The sequence below is a fragment of the Protopterus annectens genome, chromosome 11.part0 (assembly GCF_019279795.1).
Source record: "Protopterus annectens isolate FY-2018-M chromosome 11.part0, PAN1.0, whole genome shotgun sequence".
In the NCBI taxonomy this organism is placed as follows: domain Eukaryota; kingdom Metazoa; phylum Chordata; order Ceratodontiformes; family Protopteridae; genus Protopterus; species Protopterus annectens.
This window is the reverse complement of record NC_056745.1, coordinates 212,067,486-212,090,240: the sequence shown is the minus strand read 5'-3', so window position 1 is coordinate 212,090,240 and position 22,755 is coordinate 212,067,486. Positions and strand designations below refer to the sequence as shown.

Here is a 22,755-nt window from a genome sequence, read left to right as displayed (position 1 = left end):
TTACCTACCTACCTACCCTAACCCACACCTAAAACTTCCGAACACACTCACCTACAGTCAAATCCCCTACCCAAAACACATAAAAAATACTCACTTACCTTAATCTCCAACCATATATACATACCAAACATAAATCATGCACACAGTACATTCTAATCACGTAGTGCACAACCAAAACCACAAATTCGACATTTCCGGATTTGCGGTTATGGGGTTTCACTATTTCGGAAGTTCGACTTTATAGTCTCGAAATACTGAAATTCGATACTTCAGTATTTCAAGATTATAAAGTGAATATATATATATAAATTATATCCCTTGTCTTTATTTTGTTCAGAATCCATTTCTTCCTCTGGGATCAAATCTTCTCAGTCTTCTTCTGCAGTTTTCTTTAAAAAGTCCCTCATTTCCTTTGTCTTGTTCATCATTCTCTTTTGAAACACTGGAAAATGCTTACCGGGTATCCCACTCTATTTTTGCAGACAAGCTTTATATGCTAGTATCTTGCTGTTTCAGTGTCCCCAAGTTGCTAGTTGTGCTCCACTGGACCACAAGTCTTCTGGTCCAGTTGTCCCTAGTTTATTTAGAGTCCAGGTAGGTTTTGGGACCTTGTGGGTAAAAAACTCTGAAAATAGCAGGATGAATACGTTTAAAATACAGCTTCAACTCATGACACTTTCAAATTGCTGGCAAGAAGGCGCTTCGTTTGTCTCAGGTCTGCAGGGAATAAACATTATCCACAAAGACCCTGTCATCTCCTATGTTGTAAATGGTCCTTTGTTGCCAAAGCTTACTTAAGATTCTCTTCTTTAGGATATACGTTTGAAATTTGACAATGACATGTCTCAAATGCCGCTTTGTTGTCCTTCTCTTTGGATTCATCTTATGAGCCCTCTCAATCAGTATTTGTTTGATTGGGATGTCAGTCCACTTGTGCAAGCATTTTGTCATGAAAGTCACACAATCACCATCTTCTATCTTCTCCAGGATAGGACTCTAATAATTGTCTCTCTTGGATCTATCCCCTACTTCTGTTAATTTTTGCTGAACATCTTCGACTTTCAAATCCCTGGCCAGAAGATTTTCTCTGACTTCCCTCTTTTTAATTTGGAGCCCTGAAATGTTATCGTCATGCCTGGATAAATTGTCATTTATCTCTTGGAATTTTTTGTTGCTTACTGCCATGTAGTTGGCTCAAGTTCCACTTATTTTGAAAACTTCATTGTGTATCTGATCCATTTTCATCTCCAGTGTAATCCTTTGGAGAACTGTCGGGATTTTCCATTGTTGTGGGCTTTTCACACTCCTAGACCATGATATTCCCTTGGTGTACCGATGGATTAGCTGTTTTATGATTTTGGAATTGTCATATGTTTCTTTTTTGGCAACTGATAGCTTTAGATACAAAGGTGGAAGATGCTTAAAAGCTTTTTTTTCTGCAAAATCACATGCTTATTTTGTAAATTACAGCACTGGACCAGCACAGCCCTCTGAAGATTGCTGTCTAGCTGCTGTCCATCATATTGGAAGTCTACATTTGTCCTGTCACCAAGGGCGCCCGCAGGCAGGTGCAAGGGGGTGCACTTGCACCCCCCTGGAATCCGCTGACAAGTTAATTTTTTAATTTAAAAAAAAAAGTTTTTTTTTTTTTTTTTTTTTTGGGGCGTTCTTCTTTAAGAAGTCCAGTCGCAGGCGTGCTGACATCATCGCGCGCAGTTTGAGAGCTAAATGGACAGTTTAGAGGATGCTGTGACATCATCGCGCGGGAACTGAAACGGACAGTTTACAGGACTTTATTGAAGATGGGACCCTTGCAAGCGAGCGGGAACTGAAATGAAGATGGGACCCTTGCAAGCGAGCGGGAACTGAAATGGACGGAAGATGGGACGCTTTAGTGGAGCGGGAACTGAAACAGGCAGCTTTAGTAAGGTAGGTGTGTGTGGGAACTGAAATGGGTGGCTTTAGTAAGGTAGCTGTGTGTGTGGGAACTGAATCGGGCGATTTTAGTAAGGTAGGTGTGTGTGTGGGAACTGAAACGGGCGGTTTTAGTAAGGTGTGTGTGTGTGTATGTGTGTGTGTAAAATGCCCTAGGACTCAGGTTGATAAGTTTGCTCTGTACATACCACCACATGTGTAGTAATGTACTGCTCTTCAGATATGTATAATATGCCTCAATTGTTATTTTATAACCAAATAATATTGCTTATGATTAATTTCCTCGCCTGAATATCACAAAACTGTCAGGGTGTACAAGAGCCTGGAAAGTCACGCATAGCTAAAAACAGATGGCTTGTAAGGAAAATAACTCTCCTCAATTAACACTGAATGTCGTGCTACATAATTGACAAACTCAAATTATGTAACATGCAAGTACAGTCACACAATTTACCCTGGGATCATTTAAGTGTCTCTTACATTCCCTTTAAGACCTTAAACGCCCCTACGCGCAAATGGTTATCTTGGTGGAAAGGCGTGAAATCAAAACATGCAAGCCTTCACGCATGAGGGTGACATCACTCGCTGGAAAAAAAAGATACATTAACTCTTGCCTTCTCCTGGAAACATATAACAAGTGCAAGTAAAAGGGGTTTCTCTGTCCCCAGGTTTAAGAAGTACAGCATTCACAGAGTTCTGTAAAGTGCTCCAACTGGCAGGAGAGGCACCTCCGCGGGATCGTGCTGTCTAATGACGTGCGCGGAGTTTGATGCTGGTGCAGACAACAGCTCCACCCAAAAAAGCCTGGCCACAGCAACAGACGCTCACTGCCAAACATGGCGTTTACCGTGTAATCGACGTGGGCTCCTGCCCTGTACCGTACATTAACAAATCATGTTGACAGTGGCTGTCCTTCTTTCTACACCTTTCTAAGTGCAGAACAGACAAGATTGAAGGCGATCCCTCTTCTGTTGCCTGTCATATAAAAACACAGTGGGACTAGAGTGGGAGTTACATGGTGGTGGGTAGAGAATAAGGCTTGAACCCTGTACCTTGGGCCCAAGTGGCAAGAGCCTGAATTCCCTACTCACCACCATTTGTAAAAATGTTGCAGGTTTTTCCCTCATACTTTTTCTGTTCCTCATAAAATCTGTGGTTTCTGTATTTGTGTCCTTGTTGCTTGACAGCTACATGTTCTCTTGTTTGATTCTTGGCTGTCTGGAGTGTTTCTCCCTGGGCCTCTGCTAAAAATTAGCTTATTTTCCAAGTCAGACTTTCCTGGTTAACAAATGTTAAACAAAATGGGCACTCATTTCAATATCAGACTTCATATTCTTCAGAAAGTGCATGGTAACAAAAGCTTTTATACTAGCAATTTTTTAAGTGTACAAGATGGATATTTAAAATGTATCCCTGTCTTTGGGACTGTATCCCCCCCCCTATTATTGGCTTCATCCAGGCTTTGTGCTAAGGTTGAGAGCTATGGTAAGAAATGAATTCACTGAATATGTTTGGGGGCTGTATTCACCCAGTATTGGCTTTGTTCAGGTATTTATTGGCTTCATCCAGGTTTTGTGCTAAGGTTGAGAGCTACGGTAAGAACTGAATTCACTGAATATGTTTGGGGGCTATATTCCCCCATTAAAGGCTTTGTCCGGGTGCTTTTTGCTAAGAGGTTGAGAGCTGTGGTAGAACTGAATTCACTGAATGTTTGGGGGCTGTATTCGCCCATTATTGGCTTTGTTCAGGTATTTTGTGCTAAGAGGTTGACAGCTGTGCTTTGGTGAGAACTGAATTCACTAAATGGTAGCCATTTAAGTTTCAGTCTTCCTCTTTCACAAAACAGCTGATTTGGCATAGTGGTATGTTGCTCTGACTGTTTTGCAAAGGGTCCTCTGGGTTCAAGACGTGGCAGTGAAATGTATGGTGGTAACGCAGCATTTTATTCTAGCAACTTTCCAACATTATACAAGCAGTGTTTAAAATGTGTCCCTGGTTTCTGGCCTTTTGGCCCCCCCCAATAAATTTTGGCTTTTTCCAGATTTCTTGTGCTGCAAAGTTCAGAGATACAGCTGAGTGTCGAGTAGATTTTACGAGCTGAGAGCTGCAGGGGAGCAAACGTTTAGTGCTGCTTATGTTTGGTCTGCTTGCATTGTTAATAGCACAACAGATAGTGTCCTTGCTTTTGATGCTGAAGGCTGTGGGTTCTACTCCCACAGTAGGTAGATGCATTGTTGATACTGTACTGTGTTGTAAAGGGGGTGGTACGTTTTTCATAAAATTGTGGTTTTCTGGCAAATTAGTGGCAAGTCATTAAAGATTGAAGTTAGAAAATAATGGCAGACATTTGAGTTTCAGATTTTATACCCTTCAGAAAATTTGCACTAATGCAAGATCTACCTGTTCTAGTTAAGTTAATAAGAGCAATATTTAAAAATTGGCCTTATTTTTGGGCTTGTGCCCCACTTCTAGTTCTATGTATGGCTTTGTCCAGATTTCTTGCTCTGAAGTTGAGAGGTATGAGTGTCAGATCCATCACTGTCAGCCAGAGACATTTCAAATTGTGACATACTTATTGCACCCCACCCTCCATTGTAGTGGCTCTGGATGTGTCCATGGAAGGCAAGGAGCAGTTATGCAGTGTAAGTGTGCAGACTATTCCCCCATTCAAAGTAGATCACAAATACGACCGTGGCTTTTCATCTGTCTTTGATTTTGCAAAATGTTCTGGTTTTCTATCAGATTTTTGTACTGTTGATTTATGCTTCTTATTCAGGAACTGTATGCTGTCACAGTGCCCTGTTGCTCTGTTTAAGTAGCCATGGTTTAATGAACATCAGGTAAGCTTGTCGGAGATTGTAAGATGCAAGTAAGCTTTAGTAAGCTTGTCGGACATTGTAAGATGCAAGTAAGCATTAGTAAGCATATTGTTAAAGAATTACCAGTATTGAAAGCCTTTTCGTTGTTGCCAGGCAGAGAATATTTACATGACTAGATAATGTATAAGCCTTGGGTATTGAAATGCATATGACAGTATTTTATTTATTTATTTTATTTGCAGTTGGTTTGCCAGGATAGACCATTGGGCCAAATGAACCTGTTTTCAATGGAGTCCTGGAGAGAAAAGCTCCAAAACTAAGTAGGTTATTAATAGATATACAAATTATACAATTACACAGAAGTTAATCATACAAGAAATAACAATTTGCAAATAATACAACAAAAACTAGAGTGAGTACAACCTAGTGATGAAATTAATAGGTAATACAGACTAAAGGGAAATTTAGCACAAAAGCACTGAGAAATAACAACATATTTGGAAGCATTTCATGACAATACTGAGGAATAATAACATATTAGGAAGCAATGCACAAAAGTACTGAGAAGTAATAACGTATTAGGGAAGCAATACTTAGGAAGTGTGGCCTAGTATATTCTTTCCGATTATTGTAGGAATAATATGTATGAGTTAGGGTGGGTAACTGGGAAAGTTGCAGGAGGAAACAGAGGAAGAAGGAAGATGGAGTTTGCAAGTGTTAGTTATGTGGGGTGGGAGCAAGAGCATTCCCACTGGGATACTAGATGTGAGTGAAGAGATCTTTTAAATATAAAATGGTTGGGGGTGGTGCGAATGGAAGGTGGTAGGGAGTTCCAAAGGCGTGCAAGGCCATAAGACAGAAGATTTTTGCCTGGGGGACGAGTTGGTTTATATACTTCTAATAGATTTTGATTGTTGGACCTTAATACTCTAGCAGGAAGGTGCATTTTAAAGGCTGATGAAAGGGAGGGACAAAGGGAGGGGTTGAAAATGAGCTTATGTGCAAGATTTAGTTGAGTATATGTGAGATAACTGGGTAGCTCTAGCCATTTTAGTAAATGGAGAGAGAAACAGTGGTGGGTGGAGGACTTGTGGCTGGTAGCGAACTTGGCAATTTTGTCGTAGCAAGAGGAAAGTTGTGTTTTTAGAGAGGTCTGTACATTAGTTAGGAGTGGAGCTCCATAGAGAAGGGAGGGGATAAGAAATGAGGTAGAGAGGGTGATTTTGGTAGCAGGTGTAAGGTAATGATTTTGTCGGTAAAGCATACCTAGTTTTTGATGGGTTTTCTTGATATTTAACTGTAGGTGGGAGTTAAATTTGAGCTGGTTATCAATTTGGACCCCAAGTAACTTGGTCTCGGACACCAGTTCCAGGGGTATATTATTTTGACTAGAGATGTGGAATGTGTTTATATTGAAAGAAGTTGCCTTAGAGGGGGTGAATAACATTAATTTGGTTTTAGAGGCACTGAGTGCTAGGTGATTCCTTTTCATCCATTGCTCAGTTGTTGTAAAAGCATCTTGAGTCAGTTTTAGGAGTGAGGATAGAGGTGGCAGCGCAGATAATAGCAGAATCATCGGCATATTGGATTATGTCTGAGAATGGGATAGAGTTGCGGAAATCATTTATAAATATATTGAAGAGAAGAGGACCCAGTATAGAGCCCTGGGGTACCCCAGTAGGAGTATTTAGAAATGAGGAGGTGGCCTTTTTCCATTTGACTGCTTGAGATCTGTTAGATAAGTAGCTGGAGAACCAGTTCAAGGAGGAGGAGATAGGTTAAGTTTAGAAAGTTTAGTTAGTAGCAGGCTGTGAGAGTGTCAAAGGCCTTAGAGAGGTCGAGTAGTAGGGTAGAAACAATTTGGCCAGAGTCACGGGCTTTATTTACAGTTTCAAGGAAGGAGAGGAGGCGGTCATAGTGCTATGATGTGGTCTGAATCCATGTGTGGGAGTTAGTAGGTGATTATCTAAGAGATGTGGAAGGAGTTGTAGTTGGATACACTTTTCTAGGAGTTTAGAGATGGGGGACAGAATAGCGATGGGGCGGAAATTAGTAACATTGTTGTTGTTGCCACCTTTATGTAGAGGTATGATAAAGGCCCTTTTCCAGACTTGGGGTACTATACATTCTTGGATAGAGCGGTTGATTAAAATGCTAATAGGGTAGCGATTGCTTCAGCAGCCTTGCTAAGAAAGTAAGAAGGGATGTTATCAGGAGCATTGGTGCATGGCTTCAGTTTCATAAGGAGTTTCTTTATAGTAGAAGTGGGTATAGGTTTAAATGAGAAAAAAGGAGTGTGAAGAGGGAAAATTAGGGGCAGATGAAGCTGATGAAGTAGTAGGAGTAGGAGAAGGAGTGGAGAGATGGGAGTTAGCAGATGGGAATGAGGAAGTAGTAGCAGAGTAGGGTAGAGATGGCTGGGGATGGTAAGGGAGTTTTGGAGAATGTAGTGGTGTTAAAGAAAGATGACGTTAATTTGGAAATGGATTCAATGAAAAGAGTTAAATTGGGTAGCCAAGTCTTGGTCAGGAGCGTTTGGGTCTGGGGTAGGGGTATCTGGTTTGCTGGGGTTAAGTAGAGTAGAGATACCTTTCCAAAATTTGAGGGTTTGATTTTATTATTGTTTTGAAGTGTGGAAAAGTAGTTTTGTCAGTCTACGATTATGAGCTTTTTTACCTTATTTCGAAGTATTTTATATTCATTGTAATAAAAGGACAGGATTACAGTATTTTCAGAAGCTCATTACATTTTATTGGAGACCAGTGTCTTATAGCAGTGTCTGTGTGTTAGTACACTTGTAGTTGGGTGGCTTTAATGGTATATGGTAAATAAGCATTGCTACCTTACTTAAAAGCCAAGCCCTGCAACAACTAGCTCCACACTGAAGTCAAAACACAATAGCTCTGGTGGGTAAATGTACTCTGTAGTAATCAAAAAAGGCAAATGTTTAAAATAACTACAGCTTATGTGCAAACACAATAGGTAGTGATGAAACAATGCTCTGCTAAAAATGCTTTAATGCTCCACATTGCTGAGCTGCAGATCAGTTATCACTGGCTACCAGGATTTCACCAACTTCAGCTCAAGCACGGTGCCGTTCAGTGCAACCTTCCCAGAACTAATTCAAGTATGACCAGAATTATTTGGTGTGTGTATAAGAGGGAGGTAGCATACCCCTCAGCTGTCCAGATTTTTGCCCCATATTCCTCCTAAAAAGGATTGAAGTTGCTAAATAATGAGACATTTCAGTTTTAGATGTCATGTCATTTAGAAAATGCATACTAACACAAATCCTGTTACTCTTGCAATTTTCTAAGTTTCTGAGAGCCATATTTATAATCTGTCCCTATTTATTTTAGGCTTTGTCCAGATTTCTTGCACTAAGGTTGAGGCCTTGAGGGGTGTGGTATGTTTGTGAGAGAGAAAGTGAAATGCCCAAGTTAGAGTTAGCAGGTGGAATTTTCAAGTGCATTTTCAAGGAACTGTGAGTTTTAAGGGAAGCTAAGTTCACTGCTGCTCATGTCAAGTCTATTTACAATGTGCAACTGTTTTGTTTAGCAAATGGTATCTCTATTGTGGTATAAAGTTTTAAAGCTATGTTAGTAGCACCACAAGTAGAATACTTGCATCTTAATGTAAAGGCTTGAGGTTCTATTCCTACAGCATATACATTTGTATGCTGCAGTCCACAGGATGTCCTCCTTTGGATGAGATGCCTAATAACTATGAACCTGTTTTTCAGCTTGTCATCCATTTTCTATTGCAATATACCAGCTTACCATTTTTTTAATTTAACATAGGCAATTTATTCTTTGACGGCAGCAGGCACTGAATTTGTAGATGAAACACTGAAATATACAGTTGTTTTCTAGCAACAACATCTTCATTAGTTTCAGATATCTTTAATGTGGAATTATTCAGATTACTTTTACTTCAGCAGAGACATTCAAACAAGTGTTGCTGTATAATACAAGGGATATAATTCAGTTATATATTATAATTAATACAATCAGGTAAATCAAATAACTTTTGCATGGCCCTAAAGGTGTGCAAGGAGCCTATTGCTTGAAAACAGTTCAAAGGTAAATAACCTGCCACTGGCCAGATGCATTTTCTTTGAATGTGGGTTTCAATGCTGTTTCATTGAATGTGAGTTTCAAAAGTAGAGAAGCTTTAATGCCAAGTCTGTTTTCATTGTAAGACTATTGGTTTGTTTAGGATTAGTAAATGTCTCAGTGTTTGGGCTATAATGTTTGAAATAAAAGTTGTAAATTAAATCCAACTGCCTGTAATCATTGTAGAACTAAAGCATAAAACAGTATGCACACAGATTTGAACAGTGTCTACAGTAAATGGGGAGAAATAGCCAAGTAATGGGACACTGGAATGGCCGTGTGGGTGGGGCTTGGGGTGGGTGGACTTGGGCGGGGCTGTGTTGGCAGGGGGCGGGGTGAGCTATGTGGGTGGGGCTCTGGGTTTGCACCCCCCTGCAAAAAATCCTGCGGGCTCCCTTGCCTGTCACTATTTTGACTTTGTCTAGAATACTTAATTAAAGAAGTGGAGAGTTAGAGGTAGAGGTCAAGGTAAAACACTAAACAGTGGGGTGGAACTAGAATCCATTGACATTCACATTCTTATTAATGTAGAATCTTGGCACAGCTGAGCTCTGTCCCACTTTAATTCTACTTTCTTCAGCGGTTGTAGCTAGTAAATTATATTATGAATAAGTTAGGGGAATGAAGTGAAATGTCAGGGTGGGAGAGAAAAATGCAGTGTCAATGTCCACTTATAGTACACTCCACTGGAGCTATGGTAATGGTTTGCTAGTAACTATGAAAGTATAAATAATATTTACATATGTACATTATTTATTTATTTTACATTTGTTAACCATGGGTGTCTGACTGAGCCGAAAAGGCCCTTTTTCAGCAGAGGCCCGGGGGGAAAAGCTCCACAAAGAAAAATTACAGATACATTTAGTTAGACATGATCAGTATACACACAAATTACAAAAGACATGTTTTTACAGTGGTATGCGGCACATCAAAAGTTACAGTGGAGAGAAGAAACAAAAAAATATTAATTTAAAAATAAAGGTAATTAATAGATTGATGGTGTACAGCTGAAATTTGGGACATAGGTAGAATATATATGTAGTACACAGGTACAGTACATACATTGTACATTAGCCAGTGTTTGTGAGTAAGACTGAAAACTATTATCAAGTACTCTAGATTTAGTATGTATACCTTATCCACTTTCACTAGCCTGGGGAGCAATCATGGCACTGCCAACTTTGCTTGAGATGTTGCCTGATGAGGTTTTTAAAGGAGACTTTGGATGATGTGTTTTGTATGCTAGTGGGGAGAGAGTTCCATTTTTTAGCCACTGAACTACTATATAGTGCGTCTCCAAAGCTATTGTAGCTGTTGGTGACTTCTAGTAGTAGTTTGCTTGATGATTTAAGAGGACTTTTGGCTGAGTTCATTATTTGGCTGAGTTTTGGAAATTAATATTTCCAAAACCAAGTGACTTCCCAAGTTTTTCATAACATCAGGGGAAATCAATGAATGCTATTAAAAAGGTACAAACATCACTAAATATACTTATTTACAAGTGGTCAGTCATTCAGATTCATTACCTTAGTACAGCACTACAGAATATCGCAAACAAAGGCAGAATTATATTTTTCCGTAAAGTTGCACAATTTTTCATATCTTGAAAACTATCCAGCCTAAACATATAGTGTCAGAACACTTTTGTTAGCTACACATGGTGAACTTTCTCATTACGGGAATACATTCCTATCCAAGTGCTTTTCTATTGGCATATGTATAGAAATATGAAAAGTAGGCTTATTTGTATGACTCAGCAAAAATAATAAATCTCCCAAGATATACAACTTACAGTATAAATATCAATGACAGATTTGTTCAACATCATATAAGTTCACAAGATAAGTTTGGCTATGTTTTTTAACTCAATTTGTCAGAAAATTCTGTATTATAACTGGAATTTGAGGTTGTATGAGGCTAATTGAGGTGTGACACTCCAAACCCCAGAGTATGTTTATCTTTTTAAAGCGATTTCAATGATGGATGTTATTTGTTGACCTGAGTTTTACTGGGATCTGAGATGTTCTGATATGTAGTTATAAATAGTTGTAATGTTTCTTTTTCATATTTTTTTCTCCAAGTGAGTGCATTACAATGAATATCTGTATAACTGGCTGTACTCTGTGTGTTTGTATATAATTATTCTTTTAATAATAAGTCTCTGTAAATGATGTTCTGTGTTCATGTAAATGAAGTTGTATATATTAATGTGCAGATACCACCTTAAGAAGAGCATCTGTAAAACTTGTTTCATTTTGGTTGCTGTCATCACTCGTGACCTATGTGTTTTTTTACCCCAAACAATTCCTCTACACGTGTATTTTTACCTGAAACTGATTGTCTCTAAACCCATAATTAAAATATGTAACCAGTAAAGTATATACGGTCGCTGTTTATTATAATTCTGAGAATGATAAGTGTGAGTTCTGGAATTATGAAAAAAATATAAAAACACAGGAGAACAGTGAATGTTGAACATTGCTGTTCTCATTTAAAGTTTTTTTTTTTGTTATTTCTTTGCTCAGGACAAGCATCCTCTCACCCTCCCATCCCAGGAACTTAAAAAACAATTCTGATATTTTCATACCTTGGCAAAAAGGAAATACTCTCTTGGACTTCATACGCAAGTCCACTCTTTCACTCATTCAAGTCTCTCTATTCCAGACCAACACTAACAAGTCTGAGAATATCAAATGGTTACCAAGTATCTTCATTCTTGTTTTGTGCACATGAATGAGACACATTCTTCTGGACCAGCAGGAAAATGAGATTTGTAATATATGTAGCCTTGCTTCCCAGCTCAAGACAGGGGCACATCATTTACACACCTTTTCTTTGTCAGCTCACAGAACCTCACAGAACAGCATTGTTAACTGCTTCCATTTCCAACAAAGTTGGTATGAGGACACGGTCTAACAGATATTTCTGAGTGAATATACACATAGCTGTATACCACTTCTCATTCAGAAATCAGAGTAATAGTGTCAAGTTACTATAGGTTCATAGGCTGTTGATCTGTGAAGATTTTTAGAAGCCTAGCCATGCATTCCCATGAAGTTTTTATCCCTATATTTTAAGTACAAATCACCCAGATATGAGTAAAATATTTACATTTTGTGCCGATCCATGCAGGACAAAGGTGCTAAACCAGGGATGCATTTCTGGTTACCCATTTATTCATCCAGATTACATCTGAATAGTGTAAGAGAATTACTTTGCTTTATGTAGAGAGGAAGACAATTCCAAAGAAGTGGTATCTCTGTGATCCATATGTATCCCTTCAGAATGTTCTATTTATGTTGCAAAATAGATTTAGATCTCAAGTGATTGTTTATGCCCAATTTGGACTTGAAAATGTACAGTAGTTCTGACAAGTCTGACAAGATAGGGTGTCTTGAGTGTCTGTACGCGAGGCAGAGAGTGTCCCTCGGTAGCATGTACGACACTCAGAAGACAGACATGGCTTTGAGATGGTCTGCATAGTTTTCATGATTTAAGCCCCTGATTTTCTTTGTAAGAATGTTTTGTGGACATTCTAGTTGTGTCAGATGTTTGGACAGGTGCATAAAACAAATGGGGAGTTATACTCATTGACTGGCCGAATGAGTCTGGGATACAGTGGAATGATTACAACCCTGGACATGTAGTTATAAACTGTGCAGTGAAAAAAATTACTTGTTTACAATAGTGGATACATGGCAATCAAAGGGCATTCATTGTCTACATAGGTTACTAACTCCTGGATCAATGTTCAGGGGTAAGCTGCCAATGTAATAGTTACAAAGACGTCTTGTTTGCCGATGGATACTATTATACATTTTTTTTGGGGGGGGATTCAGTTTTACAATGGTTTTGACACCAGCTTTTGATTTGGGAAATGCCCTTTTGCAGGGTGTTGGTGTCCTATAGAGACTTTACAGTCATCTGCACACTTGGTCAGCCATAAACCCTTGTGCCATATCTTCCCATTGTGCACTTACACAAATAACCACAGATTGTGAGGGTAGATAAGTGCTGTTTCTGAAGTTTCTGTCTGCACCATTTTTTGGCTTTTTCTGAATTTTGTATTATTTCTTTCTGGTATTTGCTACATCATTTGTGACATCATGCATTCAGACTTTTATAACCAAAGAAAACAAAGGCATTAGGCAGGCCACTATTTCTAACTGCAGGGCAATGGAAAGTCTTAAAATTAAGTACTGAGTGCAATAAACCTTTCATGTGGTTAAACATTTGGAATGAGACCTGTGGAAACTGAATGGCCGAAAGATTGACCGAAAGATTGGACTTGTATATACTAAGTCCAAGATGCCATTTCTTGGAATATACCTTTTTCTCTGAGGTATGTAGATCTTGGAATTGGTATATATAAGTTCAGTGTGTGTGTGTGTGTGTGTGTGTGTGTGTGTGTGTGTGTGTGTGTGTGTGTGTGTATCTGTGTACATGTGTGTATCTGTGTGTGTGTGTGTGTGTGTGTGTGCATGTGTGCACCCGTGTGTGTGTGTGTGTGTCTTTGTGTGCGTGTGTGTGAGTGCATGAGTGTGTGTGTGTGTGTGTATCTGTATCTATGTGTGTGCCTGTGTGTCTGTTTATATTTGTATCAGTCTGATTGTGTTTGCTTGTGTGTGTGTGTGTGTGTGTGTGTGTGTGTGTGTGTGTGTGTGTCTGTGTCTGTGTCTCTGTCTGTGTCTGTATGTGTGTGTGTGTGTGTGTGTGTGTGTGTGTGTGTGTGTGTGTGTGTGTGTGTGTGTGAGATCAGTCCGGTGACCAACCAACATTGAGTTAGGTTGCTGGAGATACACTGGGGGGAGAACAATATGATGAAGTGCTCAGGGCTGTTACACAAAAAGGGTTTGAGAGAAAGGCAAAAAAGGAGAACACAATGTGGCTACAGAAGAAGCTGGTGATAGCAGAACACAATGTCTCTACACAAGTAGCCTGTGATAGCAGAACACAATGTCTCTACACAAGTAGCCTGTGATAGCAGAAAACAATGTCTACACACAAGAAGATGGTGATAGCAGAACACAATGTCGCTACACAAGAAACTGGTGACAACAGAACACAATGTCACTACACAAGAAGCTGGTGATAGCAGAACACAATGTCGCTACACAAGAAACTGTAGATAGCAGAACACAATGTGGCTACACAAGAAACTGTAGATAGCAGAACACAATGTGGCTACACAAGAAACTGGTGACAGCATAACACATTGCGGCTATACAAGAAATTTGTGATAGCAGAACACAATGTGGTTACACAAGAAATTGGTGATAGCTATCAGGGAAAAAGAGAGAACAAATAGCTGGAGAGGTGGAGAAGAACTGTGCAAAATTCCAGCAGGAGAGCAATAAAGGAGGTGAAGGCAGGAAAGACGCACATGAAAGGGAATCAGCAGAACTAAAAGAGTGGCATATAAGAGCTTCTTCAGGGATAACAGAAGGAAGGGGAAGTATAGACTTGGTCAGACTGAGTAAAGATGATTGGAGGGGGTTCAGAGTAGAAAGGGAAACACCAAAAAAATAGAAAGAGTACTAAATGAATAATTTTCTTCAGTATTTAGAAAAAAAAGAAATGTGATGGTGTCACACTGAGAGGGAAGTAGGGCAGACTTGGAAGAGAAGAGACTTAGAGAAAACTGGCTTTGCTAAGGGAGGATAAAGCAAAAGAACCAGATGGGCTGCTTTCTGGGGTCATTAGCAATCTGACTTGTGTTTGGAAGACCTGTGACTGAGGATTGCACGGGTTAACTGGCCACTGTAAAACTGTCTGAGGACTGTAAGACACTAACTGTAGTACCATTCTACAAGGGAAGGGGGACTAGAAAAAATCTAGAGAAATGCAAGCCTGTTAGGTTCACCGCAATATCAGGGAAACTCGCAGTGAGTTCTGAGGGACAGCATGGTTGCTTTCTTGGAGGACAAAAATCTCTATGATAGCAGTCAGCAGATGTTTATGGCCAGAAGATAATTCAGGTTTTGCAGCTAGGTTGCAGGAGAACATGATAGAGAAGTGATGGTAGAACATCATCTACCTCACAAGAAGTAGGGTATAGGATTAGGTTTAGGGAGCACCTGGGAGTTCTAGGCTTTGAAGCAACTGGGAGGTTTAAGTTTAGGTTTAGGGGATGACTGAGGTTTAAGTTTATGGTATTGGAATTGTGACTAGGGTTAGGGATTCACTGGAAGTTCTAGGGTTATGGAGTGAAATTTTGTGTTAGGGTTAGGAACTGGTGGAACATTTAGGGCTAGACTTAATGGTCTGGCAGGGTGTATCCATGTGGAATAGGACTAAACTAGTGGGAGGTCTGGCACTTAATTTTGACAGTGAGCAGTTTGGTTGTTATTTGATGGCTTGCAAGCATCTATGGGAGATTCTTCAACTGTATGTTAAAAATATGTAAGAGATGACCACTAACAAAAATCAAAAAATGTTATTGTAAAAAAAAAAAAAAAAGACTTCTCATGACTACTAACAAAAAACAAAGAATACTATTAAACACAGTAACTCTTTTGCAAGAAATATTCAACAAAAACAGAAAACAAAAAAAAAAAAATAGAAGAATTAATTTCACTATTCTTCAGTGGAAGGGTGGAATGATAATTGTTCTTCTTGCCACAGTGTATTTTGTCTCTCTATAAAATAACAGGGAGGAAAAATCCTTGAAAGCAATGGTCATCTCAGCATGGCAGCCCCCGTTAAGACATTTGGGGAATAAAAATATTTAGAAACTAGTAAGTTTTTACCACTTAAAATGATGCAAGAGCATTAGCTCTGCAGGCAAGATCAAAGTGCAGCTATCCCATTGGTGCAGAGGCTGGACATCTTCCTGTGATACTGGTAATCTAGGACTGACAATAACTTAGGAAGCTAAAGGGCTGGCCAGGGAGAGTAGGCTTAAGTAGTAAATGGTCAGCATATCTAGGTCAGGGGGAGGGTATGGATTTTACTGGCACAGTGCTGGTGTGTATTCAAGGTTGGAGAGCAGCATTAGTACTCTACAAAGTACACATTCTCACAGAATGGAGGGTGGATATCAATGCAACATTGGCAGAAGCACCCATGGGCATGTGCCTAGGTCATTTCATACCTGTACTCTCAGGGAGTACTAGGCCATAAAATGTGGTTGGGCTTTGATAATGCAAGGTTTGGATGCTTGTTTCCACATCTGCTTCCCCAAAAGATGGATGAATTGTCCTTCAGCTATGGTAACTGGTTGCAGGCACCTGTCTGCAAGGCAAGCAGGACAGTTTAGACAGGGCTGCATGGAAAGACAGGCACTGGCTATCTGAAGATGATCATCATGGCCAAGGGGTTCAAAAAAAGGAATAAATAAAAGAAAAAAGTCAAGATACAATAAAGTTGTTTTTTTTTTTTTTTTTTTTTGTTTTTTTTTTTTAGATTTTGAATGCTGTCATAAAAGGATATCCAGAACTTTTTCCCCCAGAAAAAAACAAACAAAAAAAAAAAAAAACACTTCTTCATCTCAGTACAGAGCAGGGAAATAAACTGCATATATTATTACTATGGGATAAAATATAAAATATTTGACTTTGTAAGTTTCATAGGAATAAGACTTTCAAAGAGATTGCAAAAATAAAATTTCAAAAAAGCCTTTAATTAGAAATCCTTTACTCCAAGATATATTTGCATTAAAACAGGCTTTTTTATAAATATTAACTGAATATTTTTTTAGGAAAGTCAAGATGACACACACTTTATTTCAAGGAAGCATTACCATTACCTTTTAAAAAAAAAATCAGTGCATAGTTGTCAAGTATAATCTCAGTCCCTCCCACACTAGCAGTTACATTGTATAAGCCAGTTTATTTTGACTGTTAAAAATAGTTTGACTTACCGTATGCATATTTCATACTGCAAAACATCCTGGAGCTGTCCAGAACCTGTTCTTTGCATTCGCATTTTCCTGGATAACAGAAACAAAATAAATGGCTGTATGTGGCACAAATGATCAGACATTACATTGTCAAGGTTTGATGCAAAAAATTTAACCTGCCAACGGCCCTGACCTCTGTGATAGTCATCTAACAGATAAAACGTTTTATAGTCTGACAGTATACGTTAGACTGTCAGGGTAATGAGCTGCTAATGAGGTTTACTCAGCAGCAATGGATTTAATTTGCCTTTTTACTACATGCACTTTATGTGACTGAGCAAGTTATTTAACTATAGTGCTCTCTGACTGCTCAGAAAGAGGCATGTATACCTAGTGAAGTTACCAGGATGGTGTTGTCAAGATAAATGCTTGCTAGTATAATTTATGTTGTTCAGTATGAACCCACTGTAATGTAACATAACAATACAACGTGGTACAATACACTACAAGTTAATGAAGGTCAGTGCAAAAGCATTGTCATGTAGTGTAGTGCATGCAGCAGTAATTGTAACACTGTCATTTTGAAATTAGAGATCTGGCTTTTCACCTATTCCTTCTTTTTACTGAGCTGTACTTTGTAAACTAAATGTAGGACAGCTTAAATATCAGTGATCTTACAAACCAAGTCAAGATATAGCTTTCTTTTCTCAACAGTAAACCTCATCTGCATCTGGATTCCATTTCTAAGGTGTTACCTGTTACCAATGCATATCCTATGTACCAGAATTGAGAAAATCAAGAATTAGTGGACACATACATATTCAAAGATATGTATGGGACGTGTAGTAATGAACCTATTATAGCATACAACACTTTATCTCTTTTCATTAATCTGTTATGCATAGGCAGTAAAACTTATCAGAACACTCAGGAGCTGTCAAATAAATGTGCTATTTGTTTTGAATTATATTAGACTAGATACAAACAGAAATGTGTTGAAAAATAAAGGATGGCAAAACAATGCTTTCTGTTGTCAGGGATGGTATAGGTCCAGATTTGCCATTAGGCATATTAAGCCTGTGCCAATAAGTAGCTAAATACAAGAGGCAGTCACTTACTGGGACATTCCCACTCTGTCAGATTTTTTAACTGTCATTTCTCTTTTTTTTGCTTTCTCTCAGTTCGTTTGTTCATTCGGTAATTGGCTACTTCATTTCAGGTTCATGGGGGAGTCAGACCCTCTGCTGTGGGTATAAGGCAGAGAAGATAATCAAGGACAGGGTGCCAAAGCATCACACACACACACACACACACACACACACACACACACACACACACACACACACACACACACACACACACACACACACGTATCCCTGTGGGTAATTTGGAGAATCATAAAGTCAATATCATGCCTTTGGGATGTGAGAGGCAACCAACGCAACTGTGAAAACAAACAATGACACAATAAGGTTTTAAACCTATAAATTCATCTTGTGTGTATGTTGCACCTGGGGCAGAACTCTCATTTATATGCCACTGTTACTAATACTAATGGCACAGCTTGAAATGTATGTGTATAACAGTTTATTTCTATGGTGGAAACCAGGAACCGTCACGAAATGTAATCCAAATTTATTCCAACGACATACAGATCCACCATCGACTTCAATGACAATAAAAACAGACAGCACAATTTAAAGTTGAGCGCGCTTTCTCCTTGTTACAATAACAAAGCTTCTTCAGAACTAAAAATCTCACACAACATTTCCTCTTATATATTAAAAGCAATCAATGTGTTAATTGCATCTAATTACATTTGCTATTTGTCTTAAAGTAATTTATTTATTGTAACGAGGAGAAGCTTTGTTATTGTAACAAGGAGAAAGCGCGCTCAACTTTAAATTGTGCTGTCTGTTTTTATTGTCATTGAAGTCGAATGTCGTTGGAATAAATTTGGATTACATTTCGTGACGGTTCCTGGTTTCTGCCTTGGTTTGTGTTTTTCGTGGTTTGGTGCTTTAATTTTTGGACTTCCTTATTTCTATGGTGGCTGGTGACTTCAAAATAAGAATGTGCTGCTGGAAGCAAGTGGATGGATAGAGCTAACTGGAACAGGATTGGATTATATTACAGCAGGTAAATTTTAAGTGACCGCTACGGTATTCACTCGTTACAGTCATTATTATCACTGGTTTTATTCATAGGTTCATAGGTAGGTACTAGGTTATCGGCCCTAGGGCCTATACAAGCCTAGCCATAACGACACCCTGGCTACTGCCTCCCACAAATATTTACTTTCCTAAACCCCTGTCTAGCAGGGCTACTGATGTGATCTGCAGGGTGAATTTCTTATCTCCCATCCAATCATCAAGGTTCCTCTTGAAGAGGGCCATTGAGGTGCTCTGCCTGACATGTATGGGCAGCCTATTGCAGAGTATGAGGAGTCTCTGGGTCAGGAACCTATCCCTCCAGCATGTTCTATTCATCTCAGATATTTAATTCTGAGCAGATAGAAAATTATAATAAAAATGGCAAAAGCAAGATATTTTAGCTTCTTTTGCTGGAATACTTTCTAGGCATGCCAAGCCCAATTAATAACAGTTTAACTGTGATCAAATGACAGCACGCATTAGTCACCTTCATATTAAACTGCCTTTGTCCCATTACACAGATGTGACCACTAATTGCAGCCACTATACTGTTGAATTTAAATTTCTGTGTCCTGGCCTATGCCTACAGCTGTTTTATAAGTGTCACTTCTCAATAAGTTAAGAGATGCACCTAAGTCTGTCAACATCTTCACATCTGGTTTGACTGGTTTTACCATTGCTTCTGCTCAAATGCTGTTGACAATGCAACTTACTATGCATATGTGTGGATTTTTTTTTTTTTTTGCAATGTCACTGTTTACCAGTTCACTTTACTGTCTTTTAAAACTTTACTACTAAATGACCTTCCAGTCCATGTATTTGTATTTATTTTCCTAGTATACAAGTGGTTTCTGCAATGTGGCTTGTCATTTCTAATGTCAGTTTTGTACACTCTTGTAATGCATGTCTGGTTGTGATTAAATGAATGGAAAAAATGGTGAGCAATGTTTAAAACTAAAGGCACTGGCAAATTGTGTATAAAGAAGCTTGTATTGCCAACAAATATATTTACTGCTGTTAGTCATGTATATAGTGCAAATTCAGTGTGAGCACATGTACACACAGACACACACATTTTTCCACCAATTATACCCCACTTTACTGACTCTGTACACCTAAGATGTTTGATTGCAATCAAAAAACTGTGTCTTAAATTGGCCATTTCGGCTGGAAAAATAGAAGCCAGGTGTTCCTGGTCTAGGTAAGAACCCTATATGGCCCCTTTGTTCCTGCTCACAAATCTGTATCAGTCTTCTATTCCCTGGTAATATTCAGGTGGTACAGAGCAGACCAGCTTACTCATCCTGGGGGGCACCATACTCTCTCCACTTGTGAGAACATCCTCCCCCACAGTGGCTTTTCCAAGCACACATTTGCTACCTTCAAAGGATAAGTGTGCTGGAGGCCATTTTCCCCTCAGCCTCATATATATATATATATATATATATATATATATATATATATATATATATATATATATATATATATATATATATGTCATCATGCACCCATTTTCAAAACTATTACTTCATAAACTTCTTTGTACACTATTTGCCAATGCTTTTAGTTTCAAACATTACTTACCATTTTTTTCCTTTTGGGTGGGATCTATAGCAGGAATCAGCAGCTTTGCCCTCATCTGAATACCATATATGGAGTATATTCTAGTTACATTCAGTGCCCTAGGTAGTAAATTTAGCCTTCACTTCAATGTGTGCTTTGCTTACTTTCATCTTTATAACACAGACATTTGATTCACTAGAAACACTCATTTAGTCAAATCAACAAAACTTTATGTTTACAACTTATTCAGTATTCATAATCTTGGCCTATGCCCCAAAGCAGGATTGCGATAGTGAGGAAAAGACTGCATTCAGACAGCAGTTGTAGGACCAGCTAGGTAAAGCAGGACAACATGAGTTGGTGTTAATGGGTGAGCTAAATGCACATATCAGGACAGTGAAACAACCAGGCAAAGGGGGCTTCCGACTAACACCAACAACACCAACAATGCAGTAGTCCTTAACGCAATTTTTATTCTTTAAAAACAGACAAAAGCGTTTTCGCTACTGACCCGTAGCTTCATCAGAGGTGAATGCAAACAATTAGTACAATGAATAGGCAAGCCTTTTAACAAGCATAAACTCTGATTGTAGGAAGTGACGAAATTTAAAATATTTACACCTTCCTCTAAGCAACTTTTGACACAGGCTGCATTGTTGGTGTTGTTGGTGTTAGTCGGAAGCCCCCTTTGCCTGGTTGTTTCACTAGTTTGCTTCGTTTCTTCCGTTGGCACATATCAGGACAGCCAGAACAAGATATAAGGACCTCTTGTGTTCATGTAGGTGGATCAGAAGGAATAAAGAAGGAGAAACCATTCTAGACTTCTGTCTGGCAAATGGCTTGATAGAGTAGCCAGCACATGGTTGGGAAGGACATACATTCACTAGATGACGTGCAAAAGTAGCCAACATGAAACTCAAATAGACTTCCTCAGACAGCATAAATCACTGATTACCACAATAAGCTTCAAGCAGTGGTCAGAGAAAGCTCTAAGGTCAACAAAGATGAGGCTGAAGACCTGGAAGCTTTCTGGAGAGAAATCAAACAGTTCAATTGTTCAGGGCTCTAGTACCTCAAGAAGAAGAAGAAATAGGTGAAGCTGTAGAAGAATTGTGTTCCTCAAAACAACATGTGTGAGGACTATAGAACAGATATGCAGCTAAGCCAGGTATGGAAATAAGGTACATAAGGAAAGCTAGTGGTGGAGCGCAAAAGTTCAGGAAGTCATCAAATGAAAGGACGACTGCAGGAAAATGGGAGATAGAAAATATAGACCCTGTTGAGAAAAAATACTGGCTGGCTAACAAAGAGCTTAAGAAAGGAGTTGCAATAGCAAAGAACAAGGCATCAGAGGCACTCTACCAGCTTTTGGAAAGAGTGGTGGTTCAAAGTCCCAGAAACAGTGATAAAATTAGTGCAAGCTATGTACAAGAACCCAATGACTCAATTACGAACAGTGTTTGGTCTTACAGAGGGGTTCCCAGTGGGACTGGGTGTGCATTCAGCTCTGATCCCACTGCTGTTTGTATTAGTGATGGACTACATTATCAAACAGGTCGGCGGGGACAGATCAACAAAGTTGCCCTATTCAGACAATGTGGTATTACAGGCAACCTCTGAGCAAGAACTTCAGCAAAGGATAGAGGAATGGAATACAAAAGTGAAGGCACATGGGTTGAAACTGAATAGAGATAAGACAGTTTTAATGACAGTAAATGGGGGAAATCAGAAGAAGCTGAGAAGTGAGATAGAAGGGAAATTAGTGGAACAGGTAAACAGTTTCAAGTATCTGGGAGGGGTGGTTAAGGGGAAGGGAAATCGGAATGAGGAGGTCAAAGTTAGAATCAGAAGGGCTGCAGCCAAGTGGCACAGCATTGTCAGGGGGTAGTGTATGATAGAAGTGAAAGAAGCATAAAAGTAAGGCATACAAAACAGTGGTGTGACCGGTACTACTGTATGGTACATAAACGTGGGCAGCAAAGGCAGAGCAGTTGAGTAAGCTTGAGGAGAAGAAGATGAAGTGCCTGAGATGGGTGGTAGGATGTACACTGTGCAATGGGCAATGAAATTAGGACATAAGAGCAGAGACCAAAGTTGCTTTGATTGCAGAAAAGATCAAAGAGAAGAAATTATGGTGGTTCAGGCATATGTGCAGAAAACCAGAAGACAGTCTGGCGAAGAAGATTTGGGACAGACAGGAAGACAAAAGGAAACAAGAGCATCCAGCAAAGAGGTGGCTAGATTGTGTGAGAGAAGACCTACGACAGTTATGCATGAGTGTTGAAGAAGGTAGGAGTGAGGCACTGAATAGAGAGATGGTAACAGTTAAC

At 39.1% G+C, this 22,755-nt stretch overlaps 1 protein-coding gene across 1 annotated transcript in view; it reads right to left on the bottom strand.

The window, feature by feature from the left end:
* The window catches only part of NTN4 (netrin 4), a 299,848-nt gene that overhangs the window by 63,212 nt on the left and 213,881 nt on the right, over positions 1 to 22,755 (bottom strand). The window contains exon 8 of the mRNA XM_044087633.1: positions 16,731 to 16,799. Coding sequence (XP_043943568.1) covers positions 16,731 to 16,799 — 69 coding nt within the window. The remainder of the gene's footprint in view (positions 1 to 16,730; positions 16,800 to 22,755) is intronic.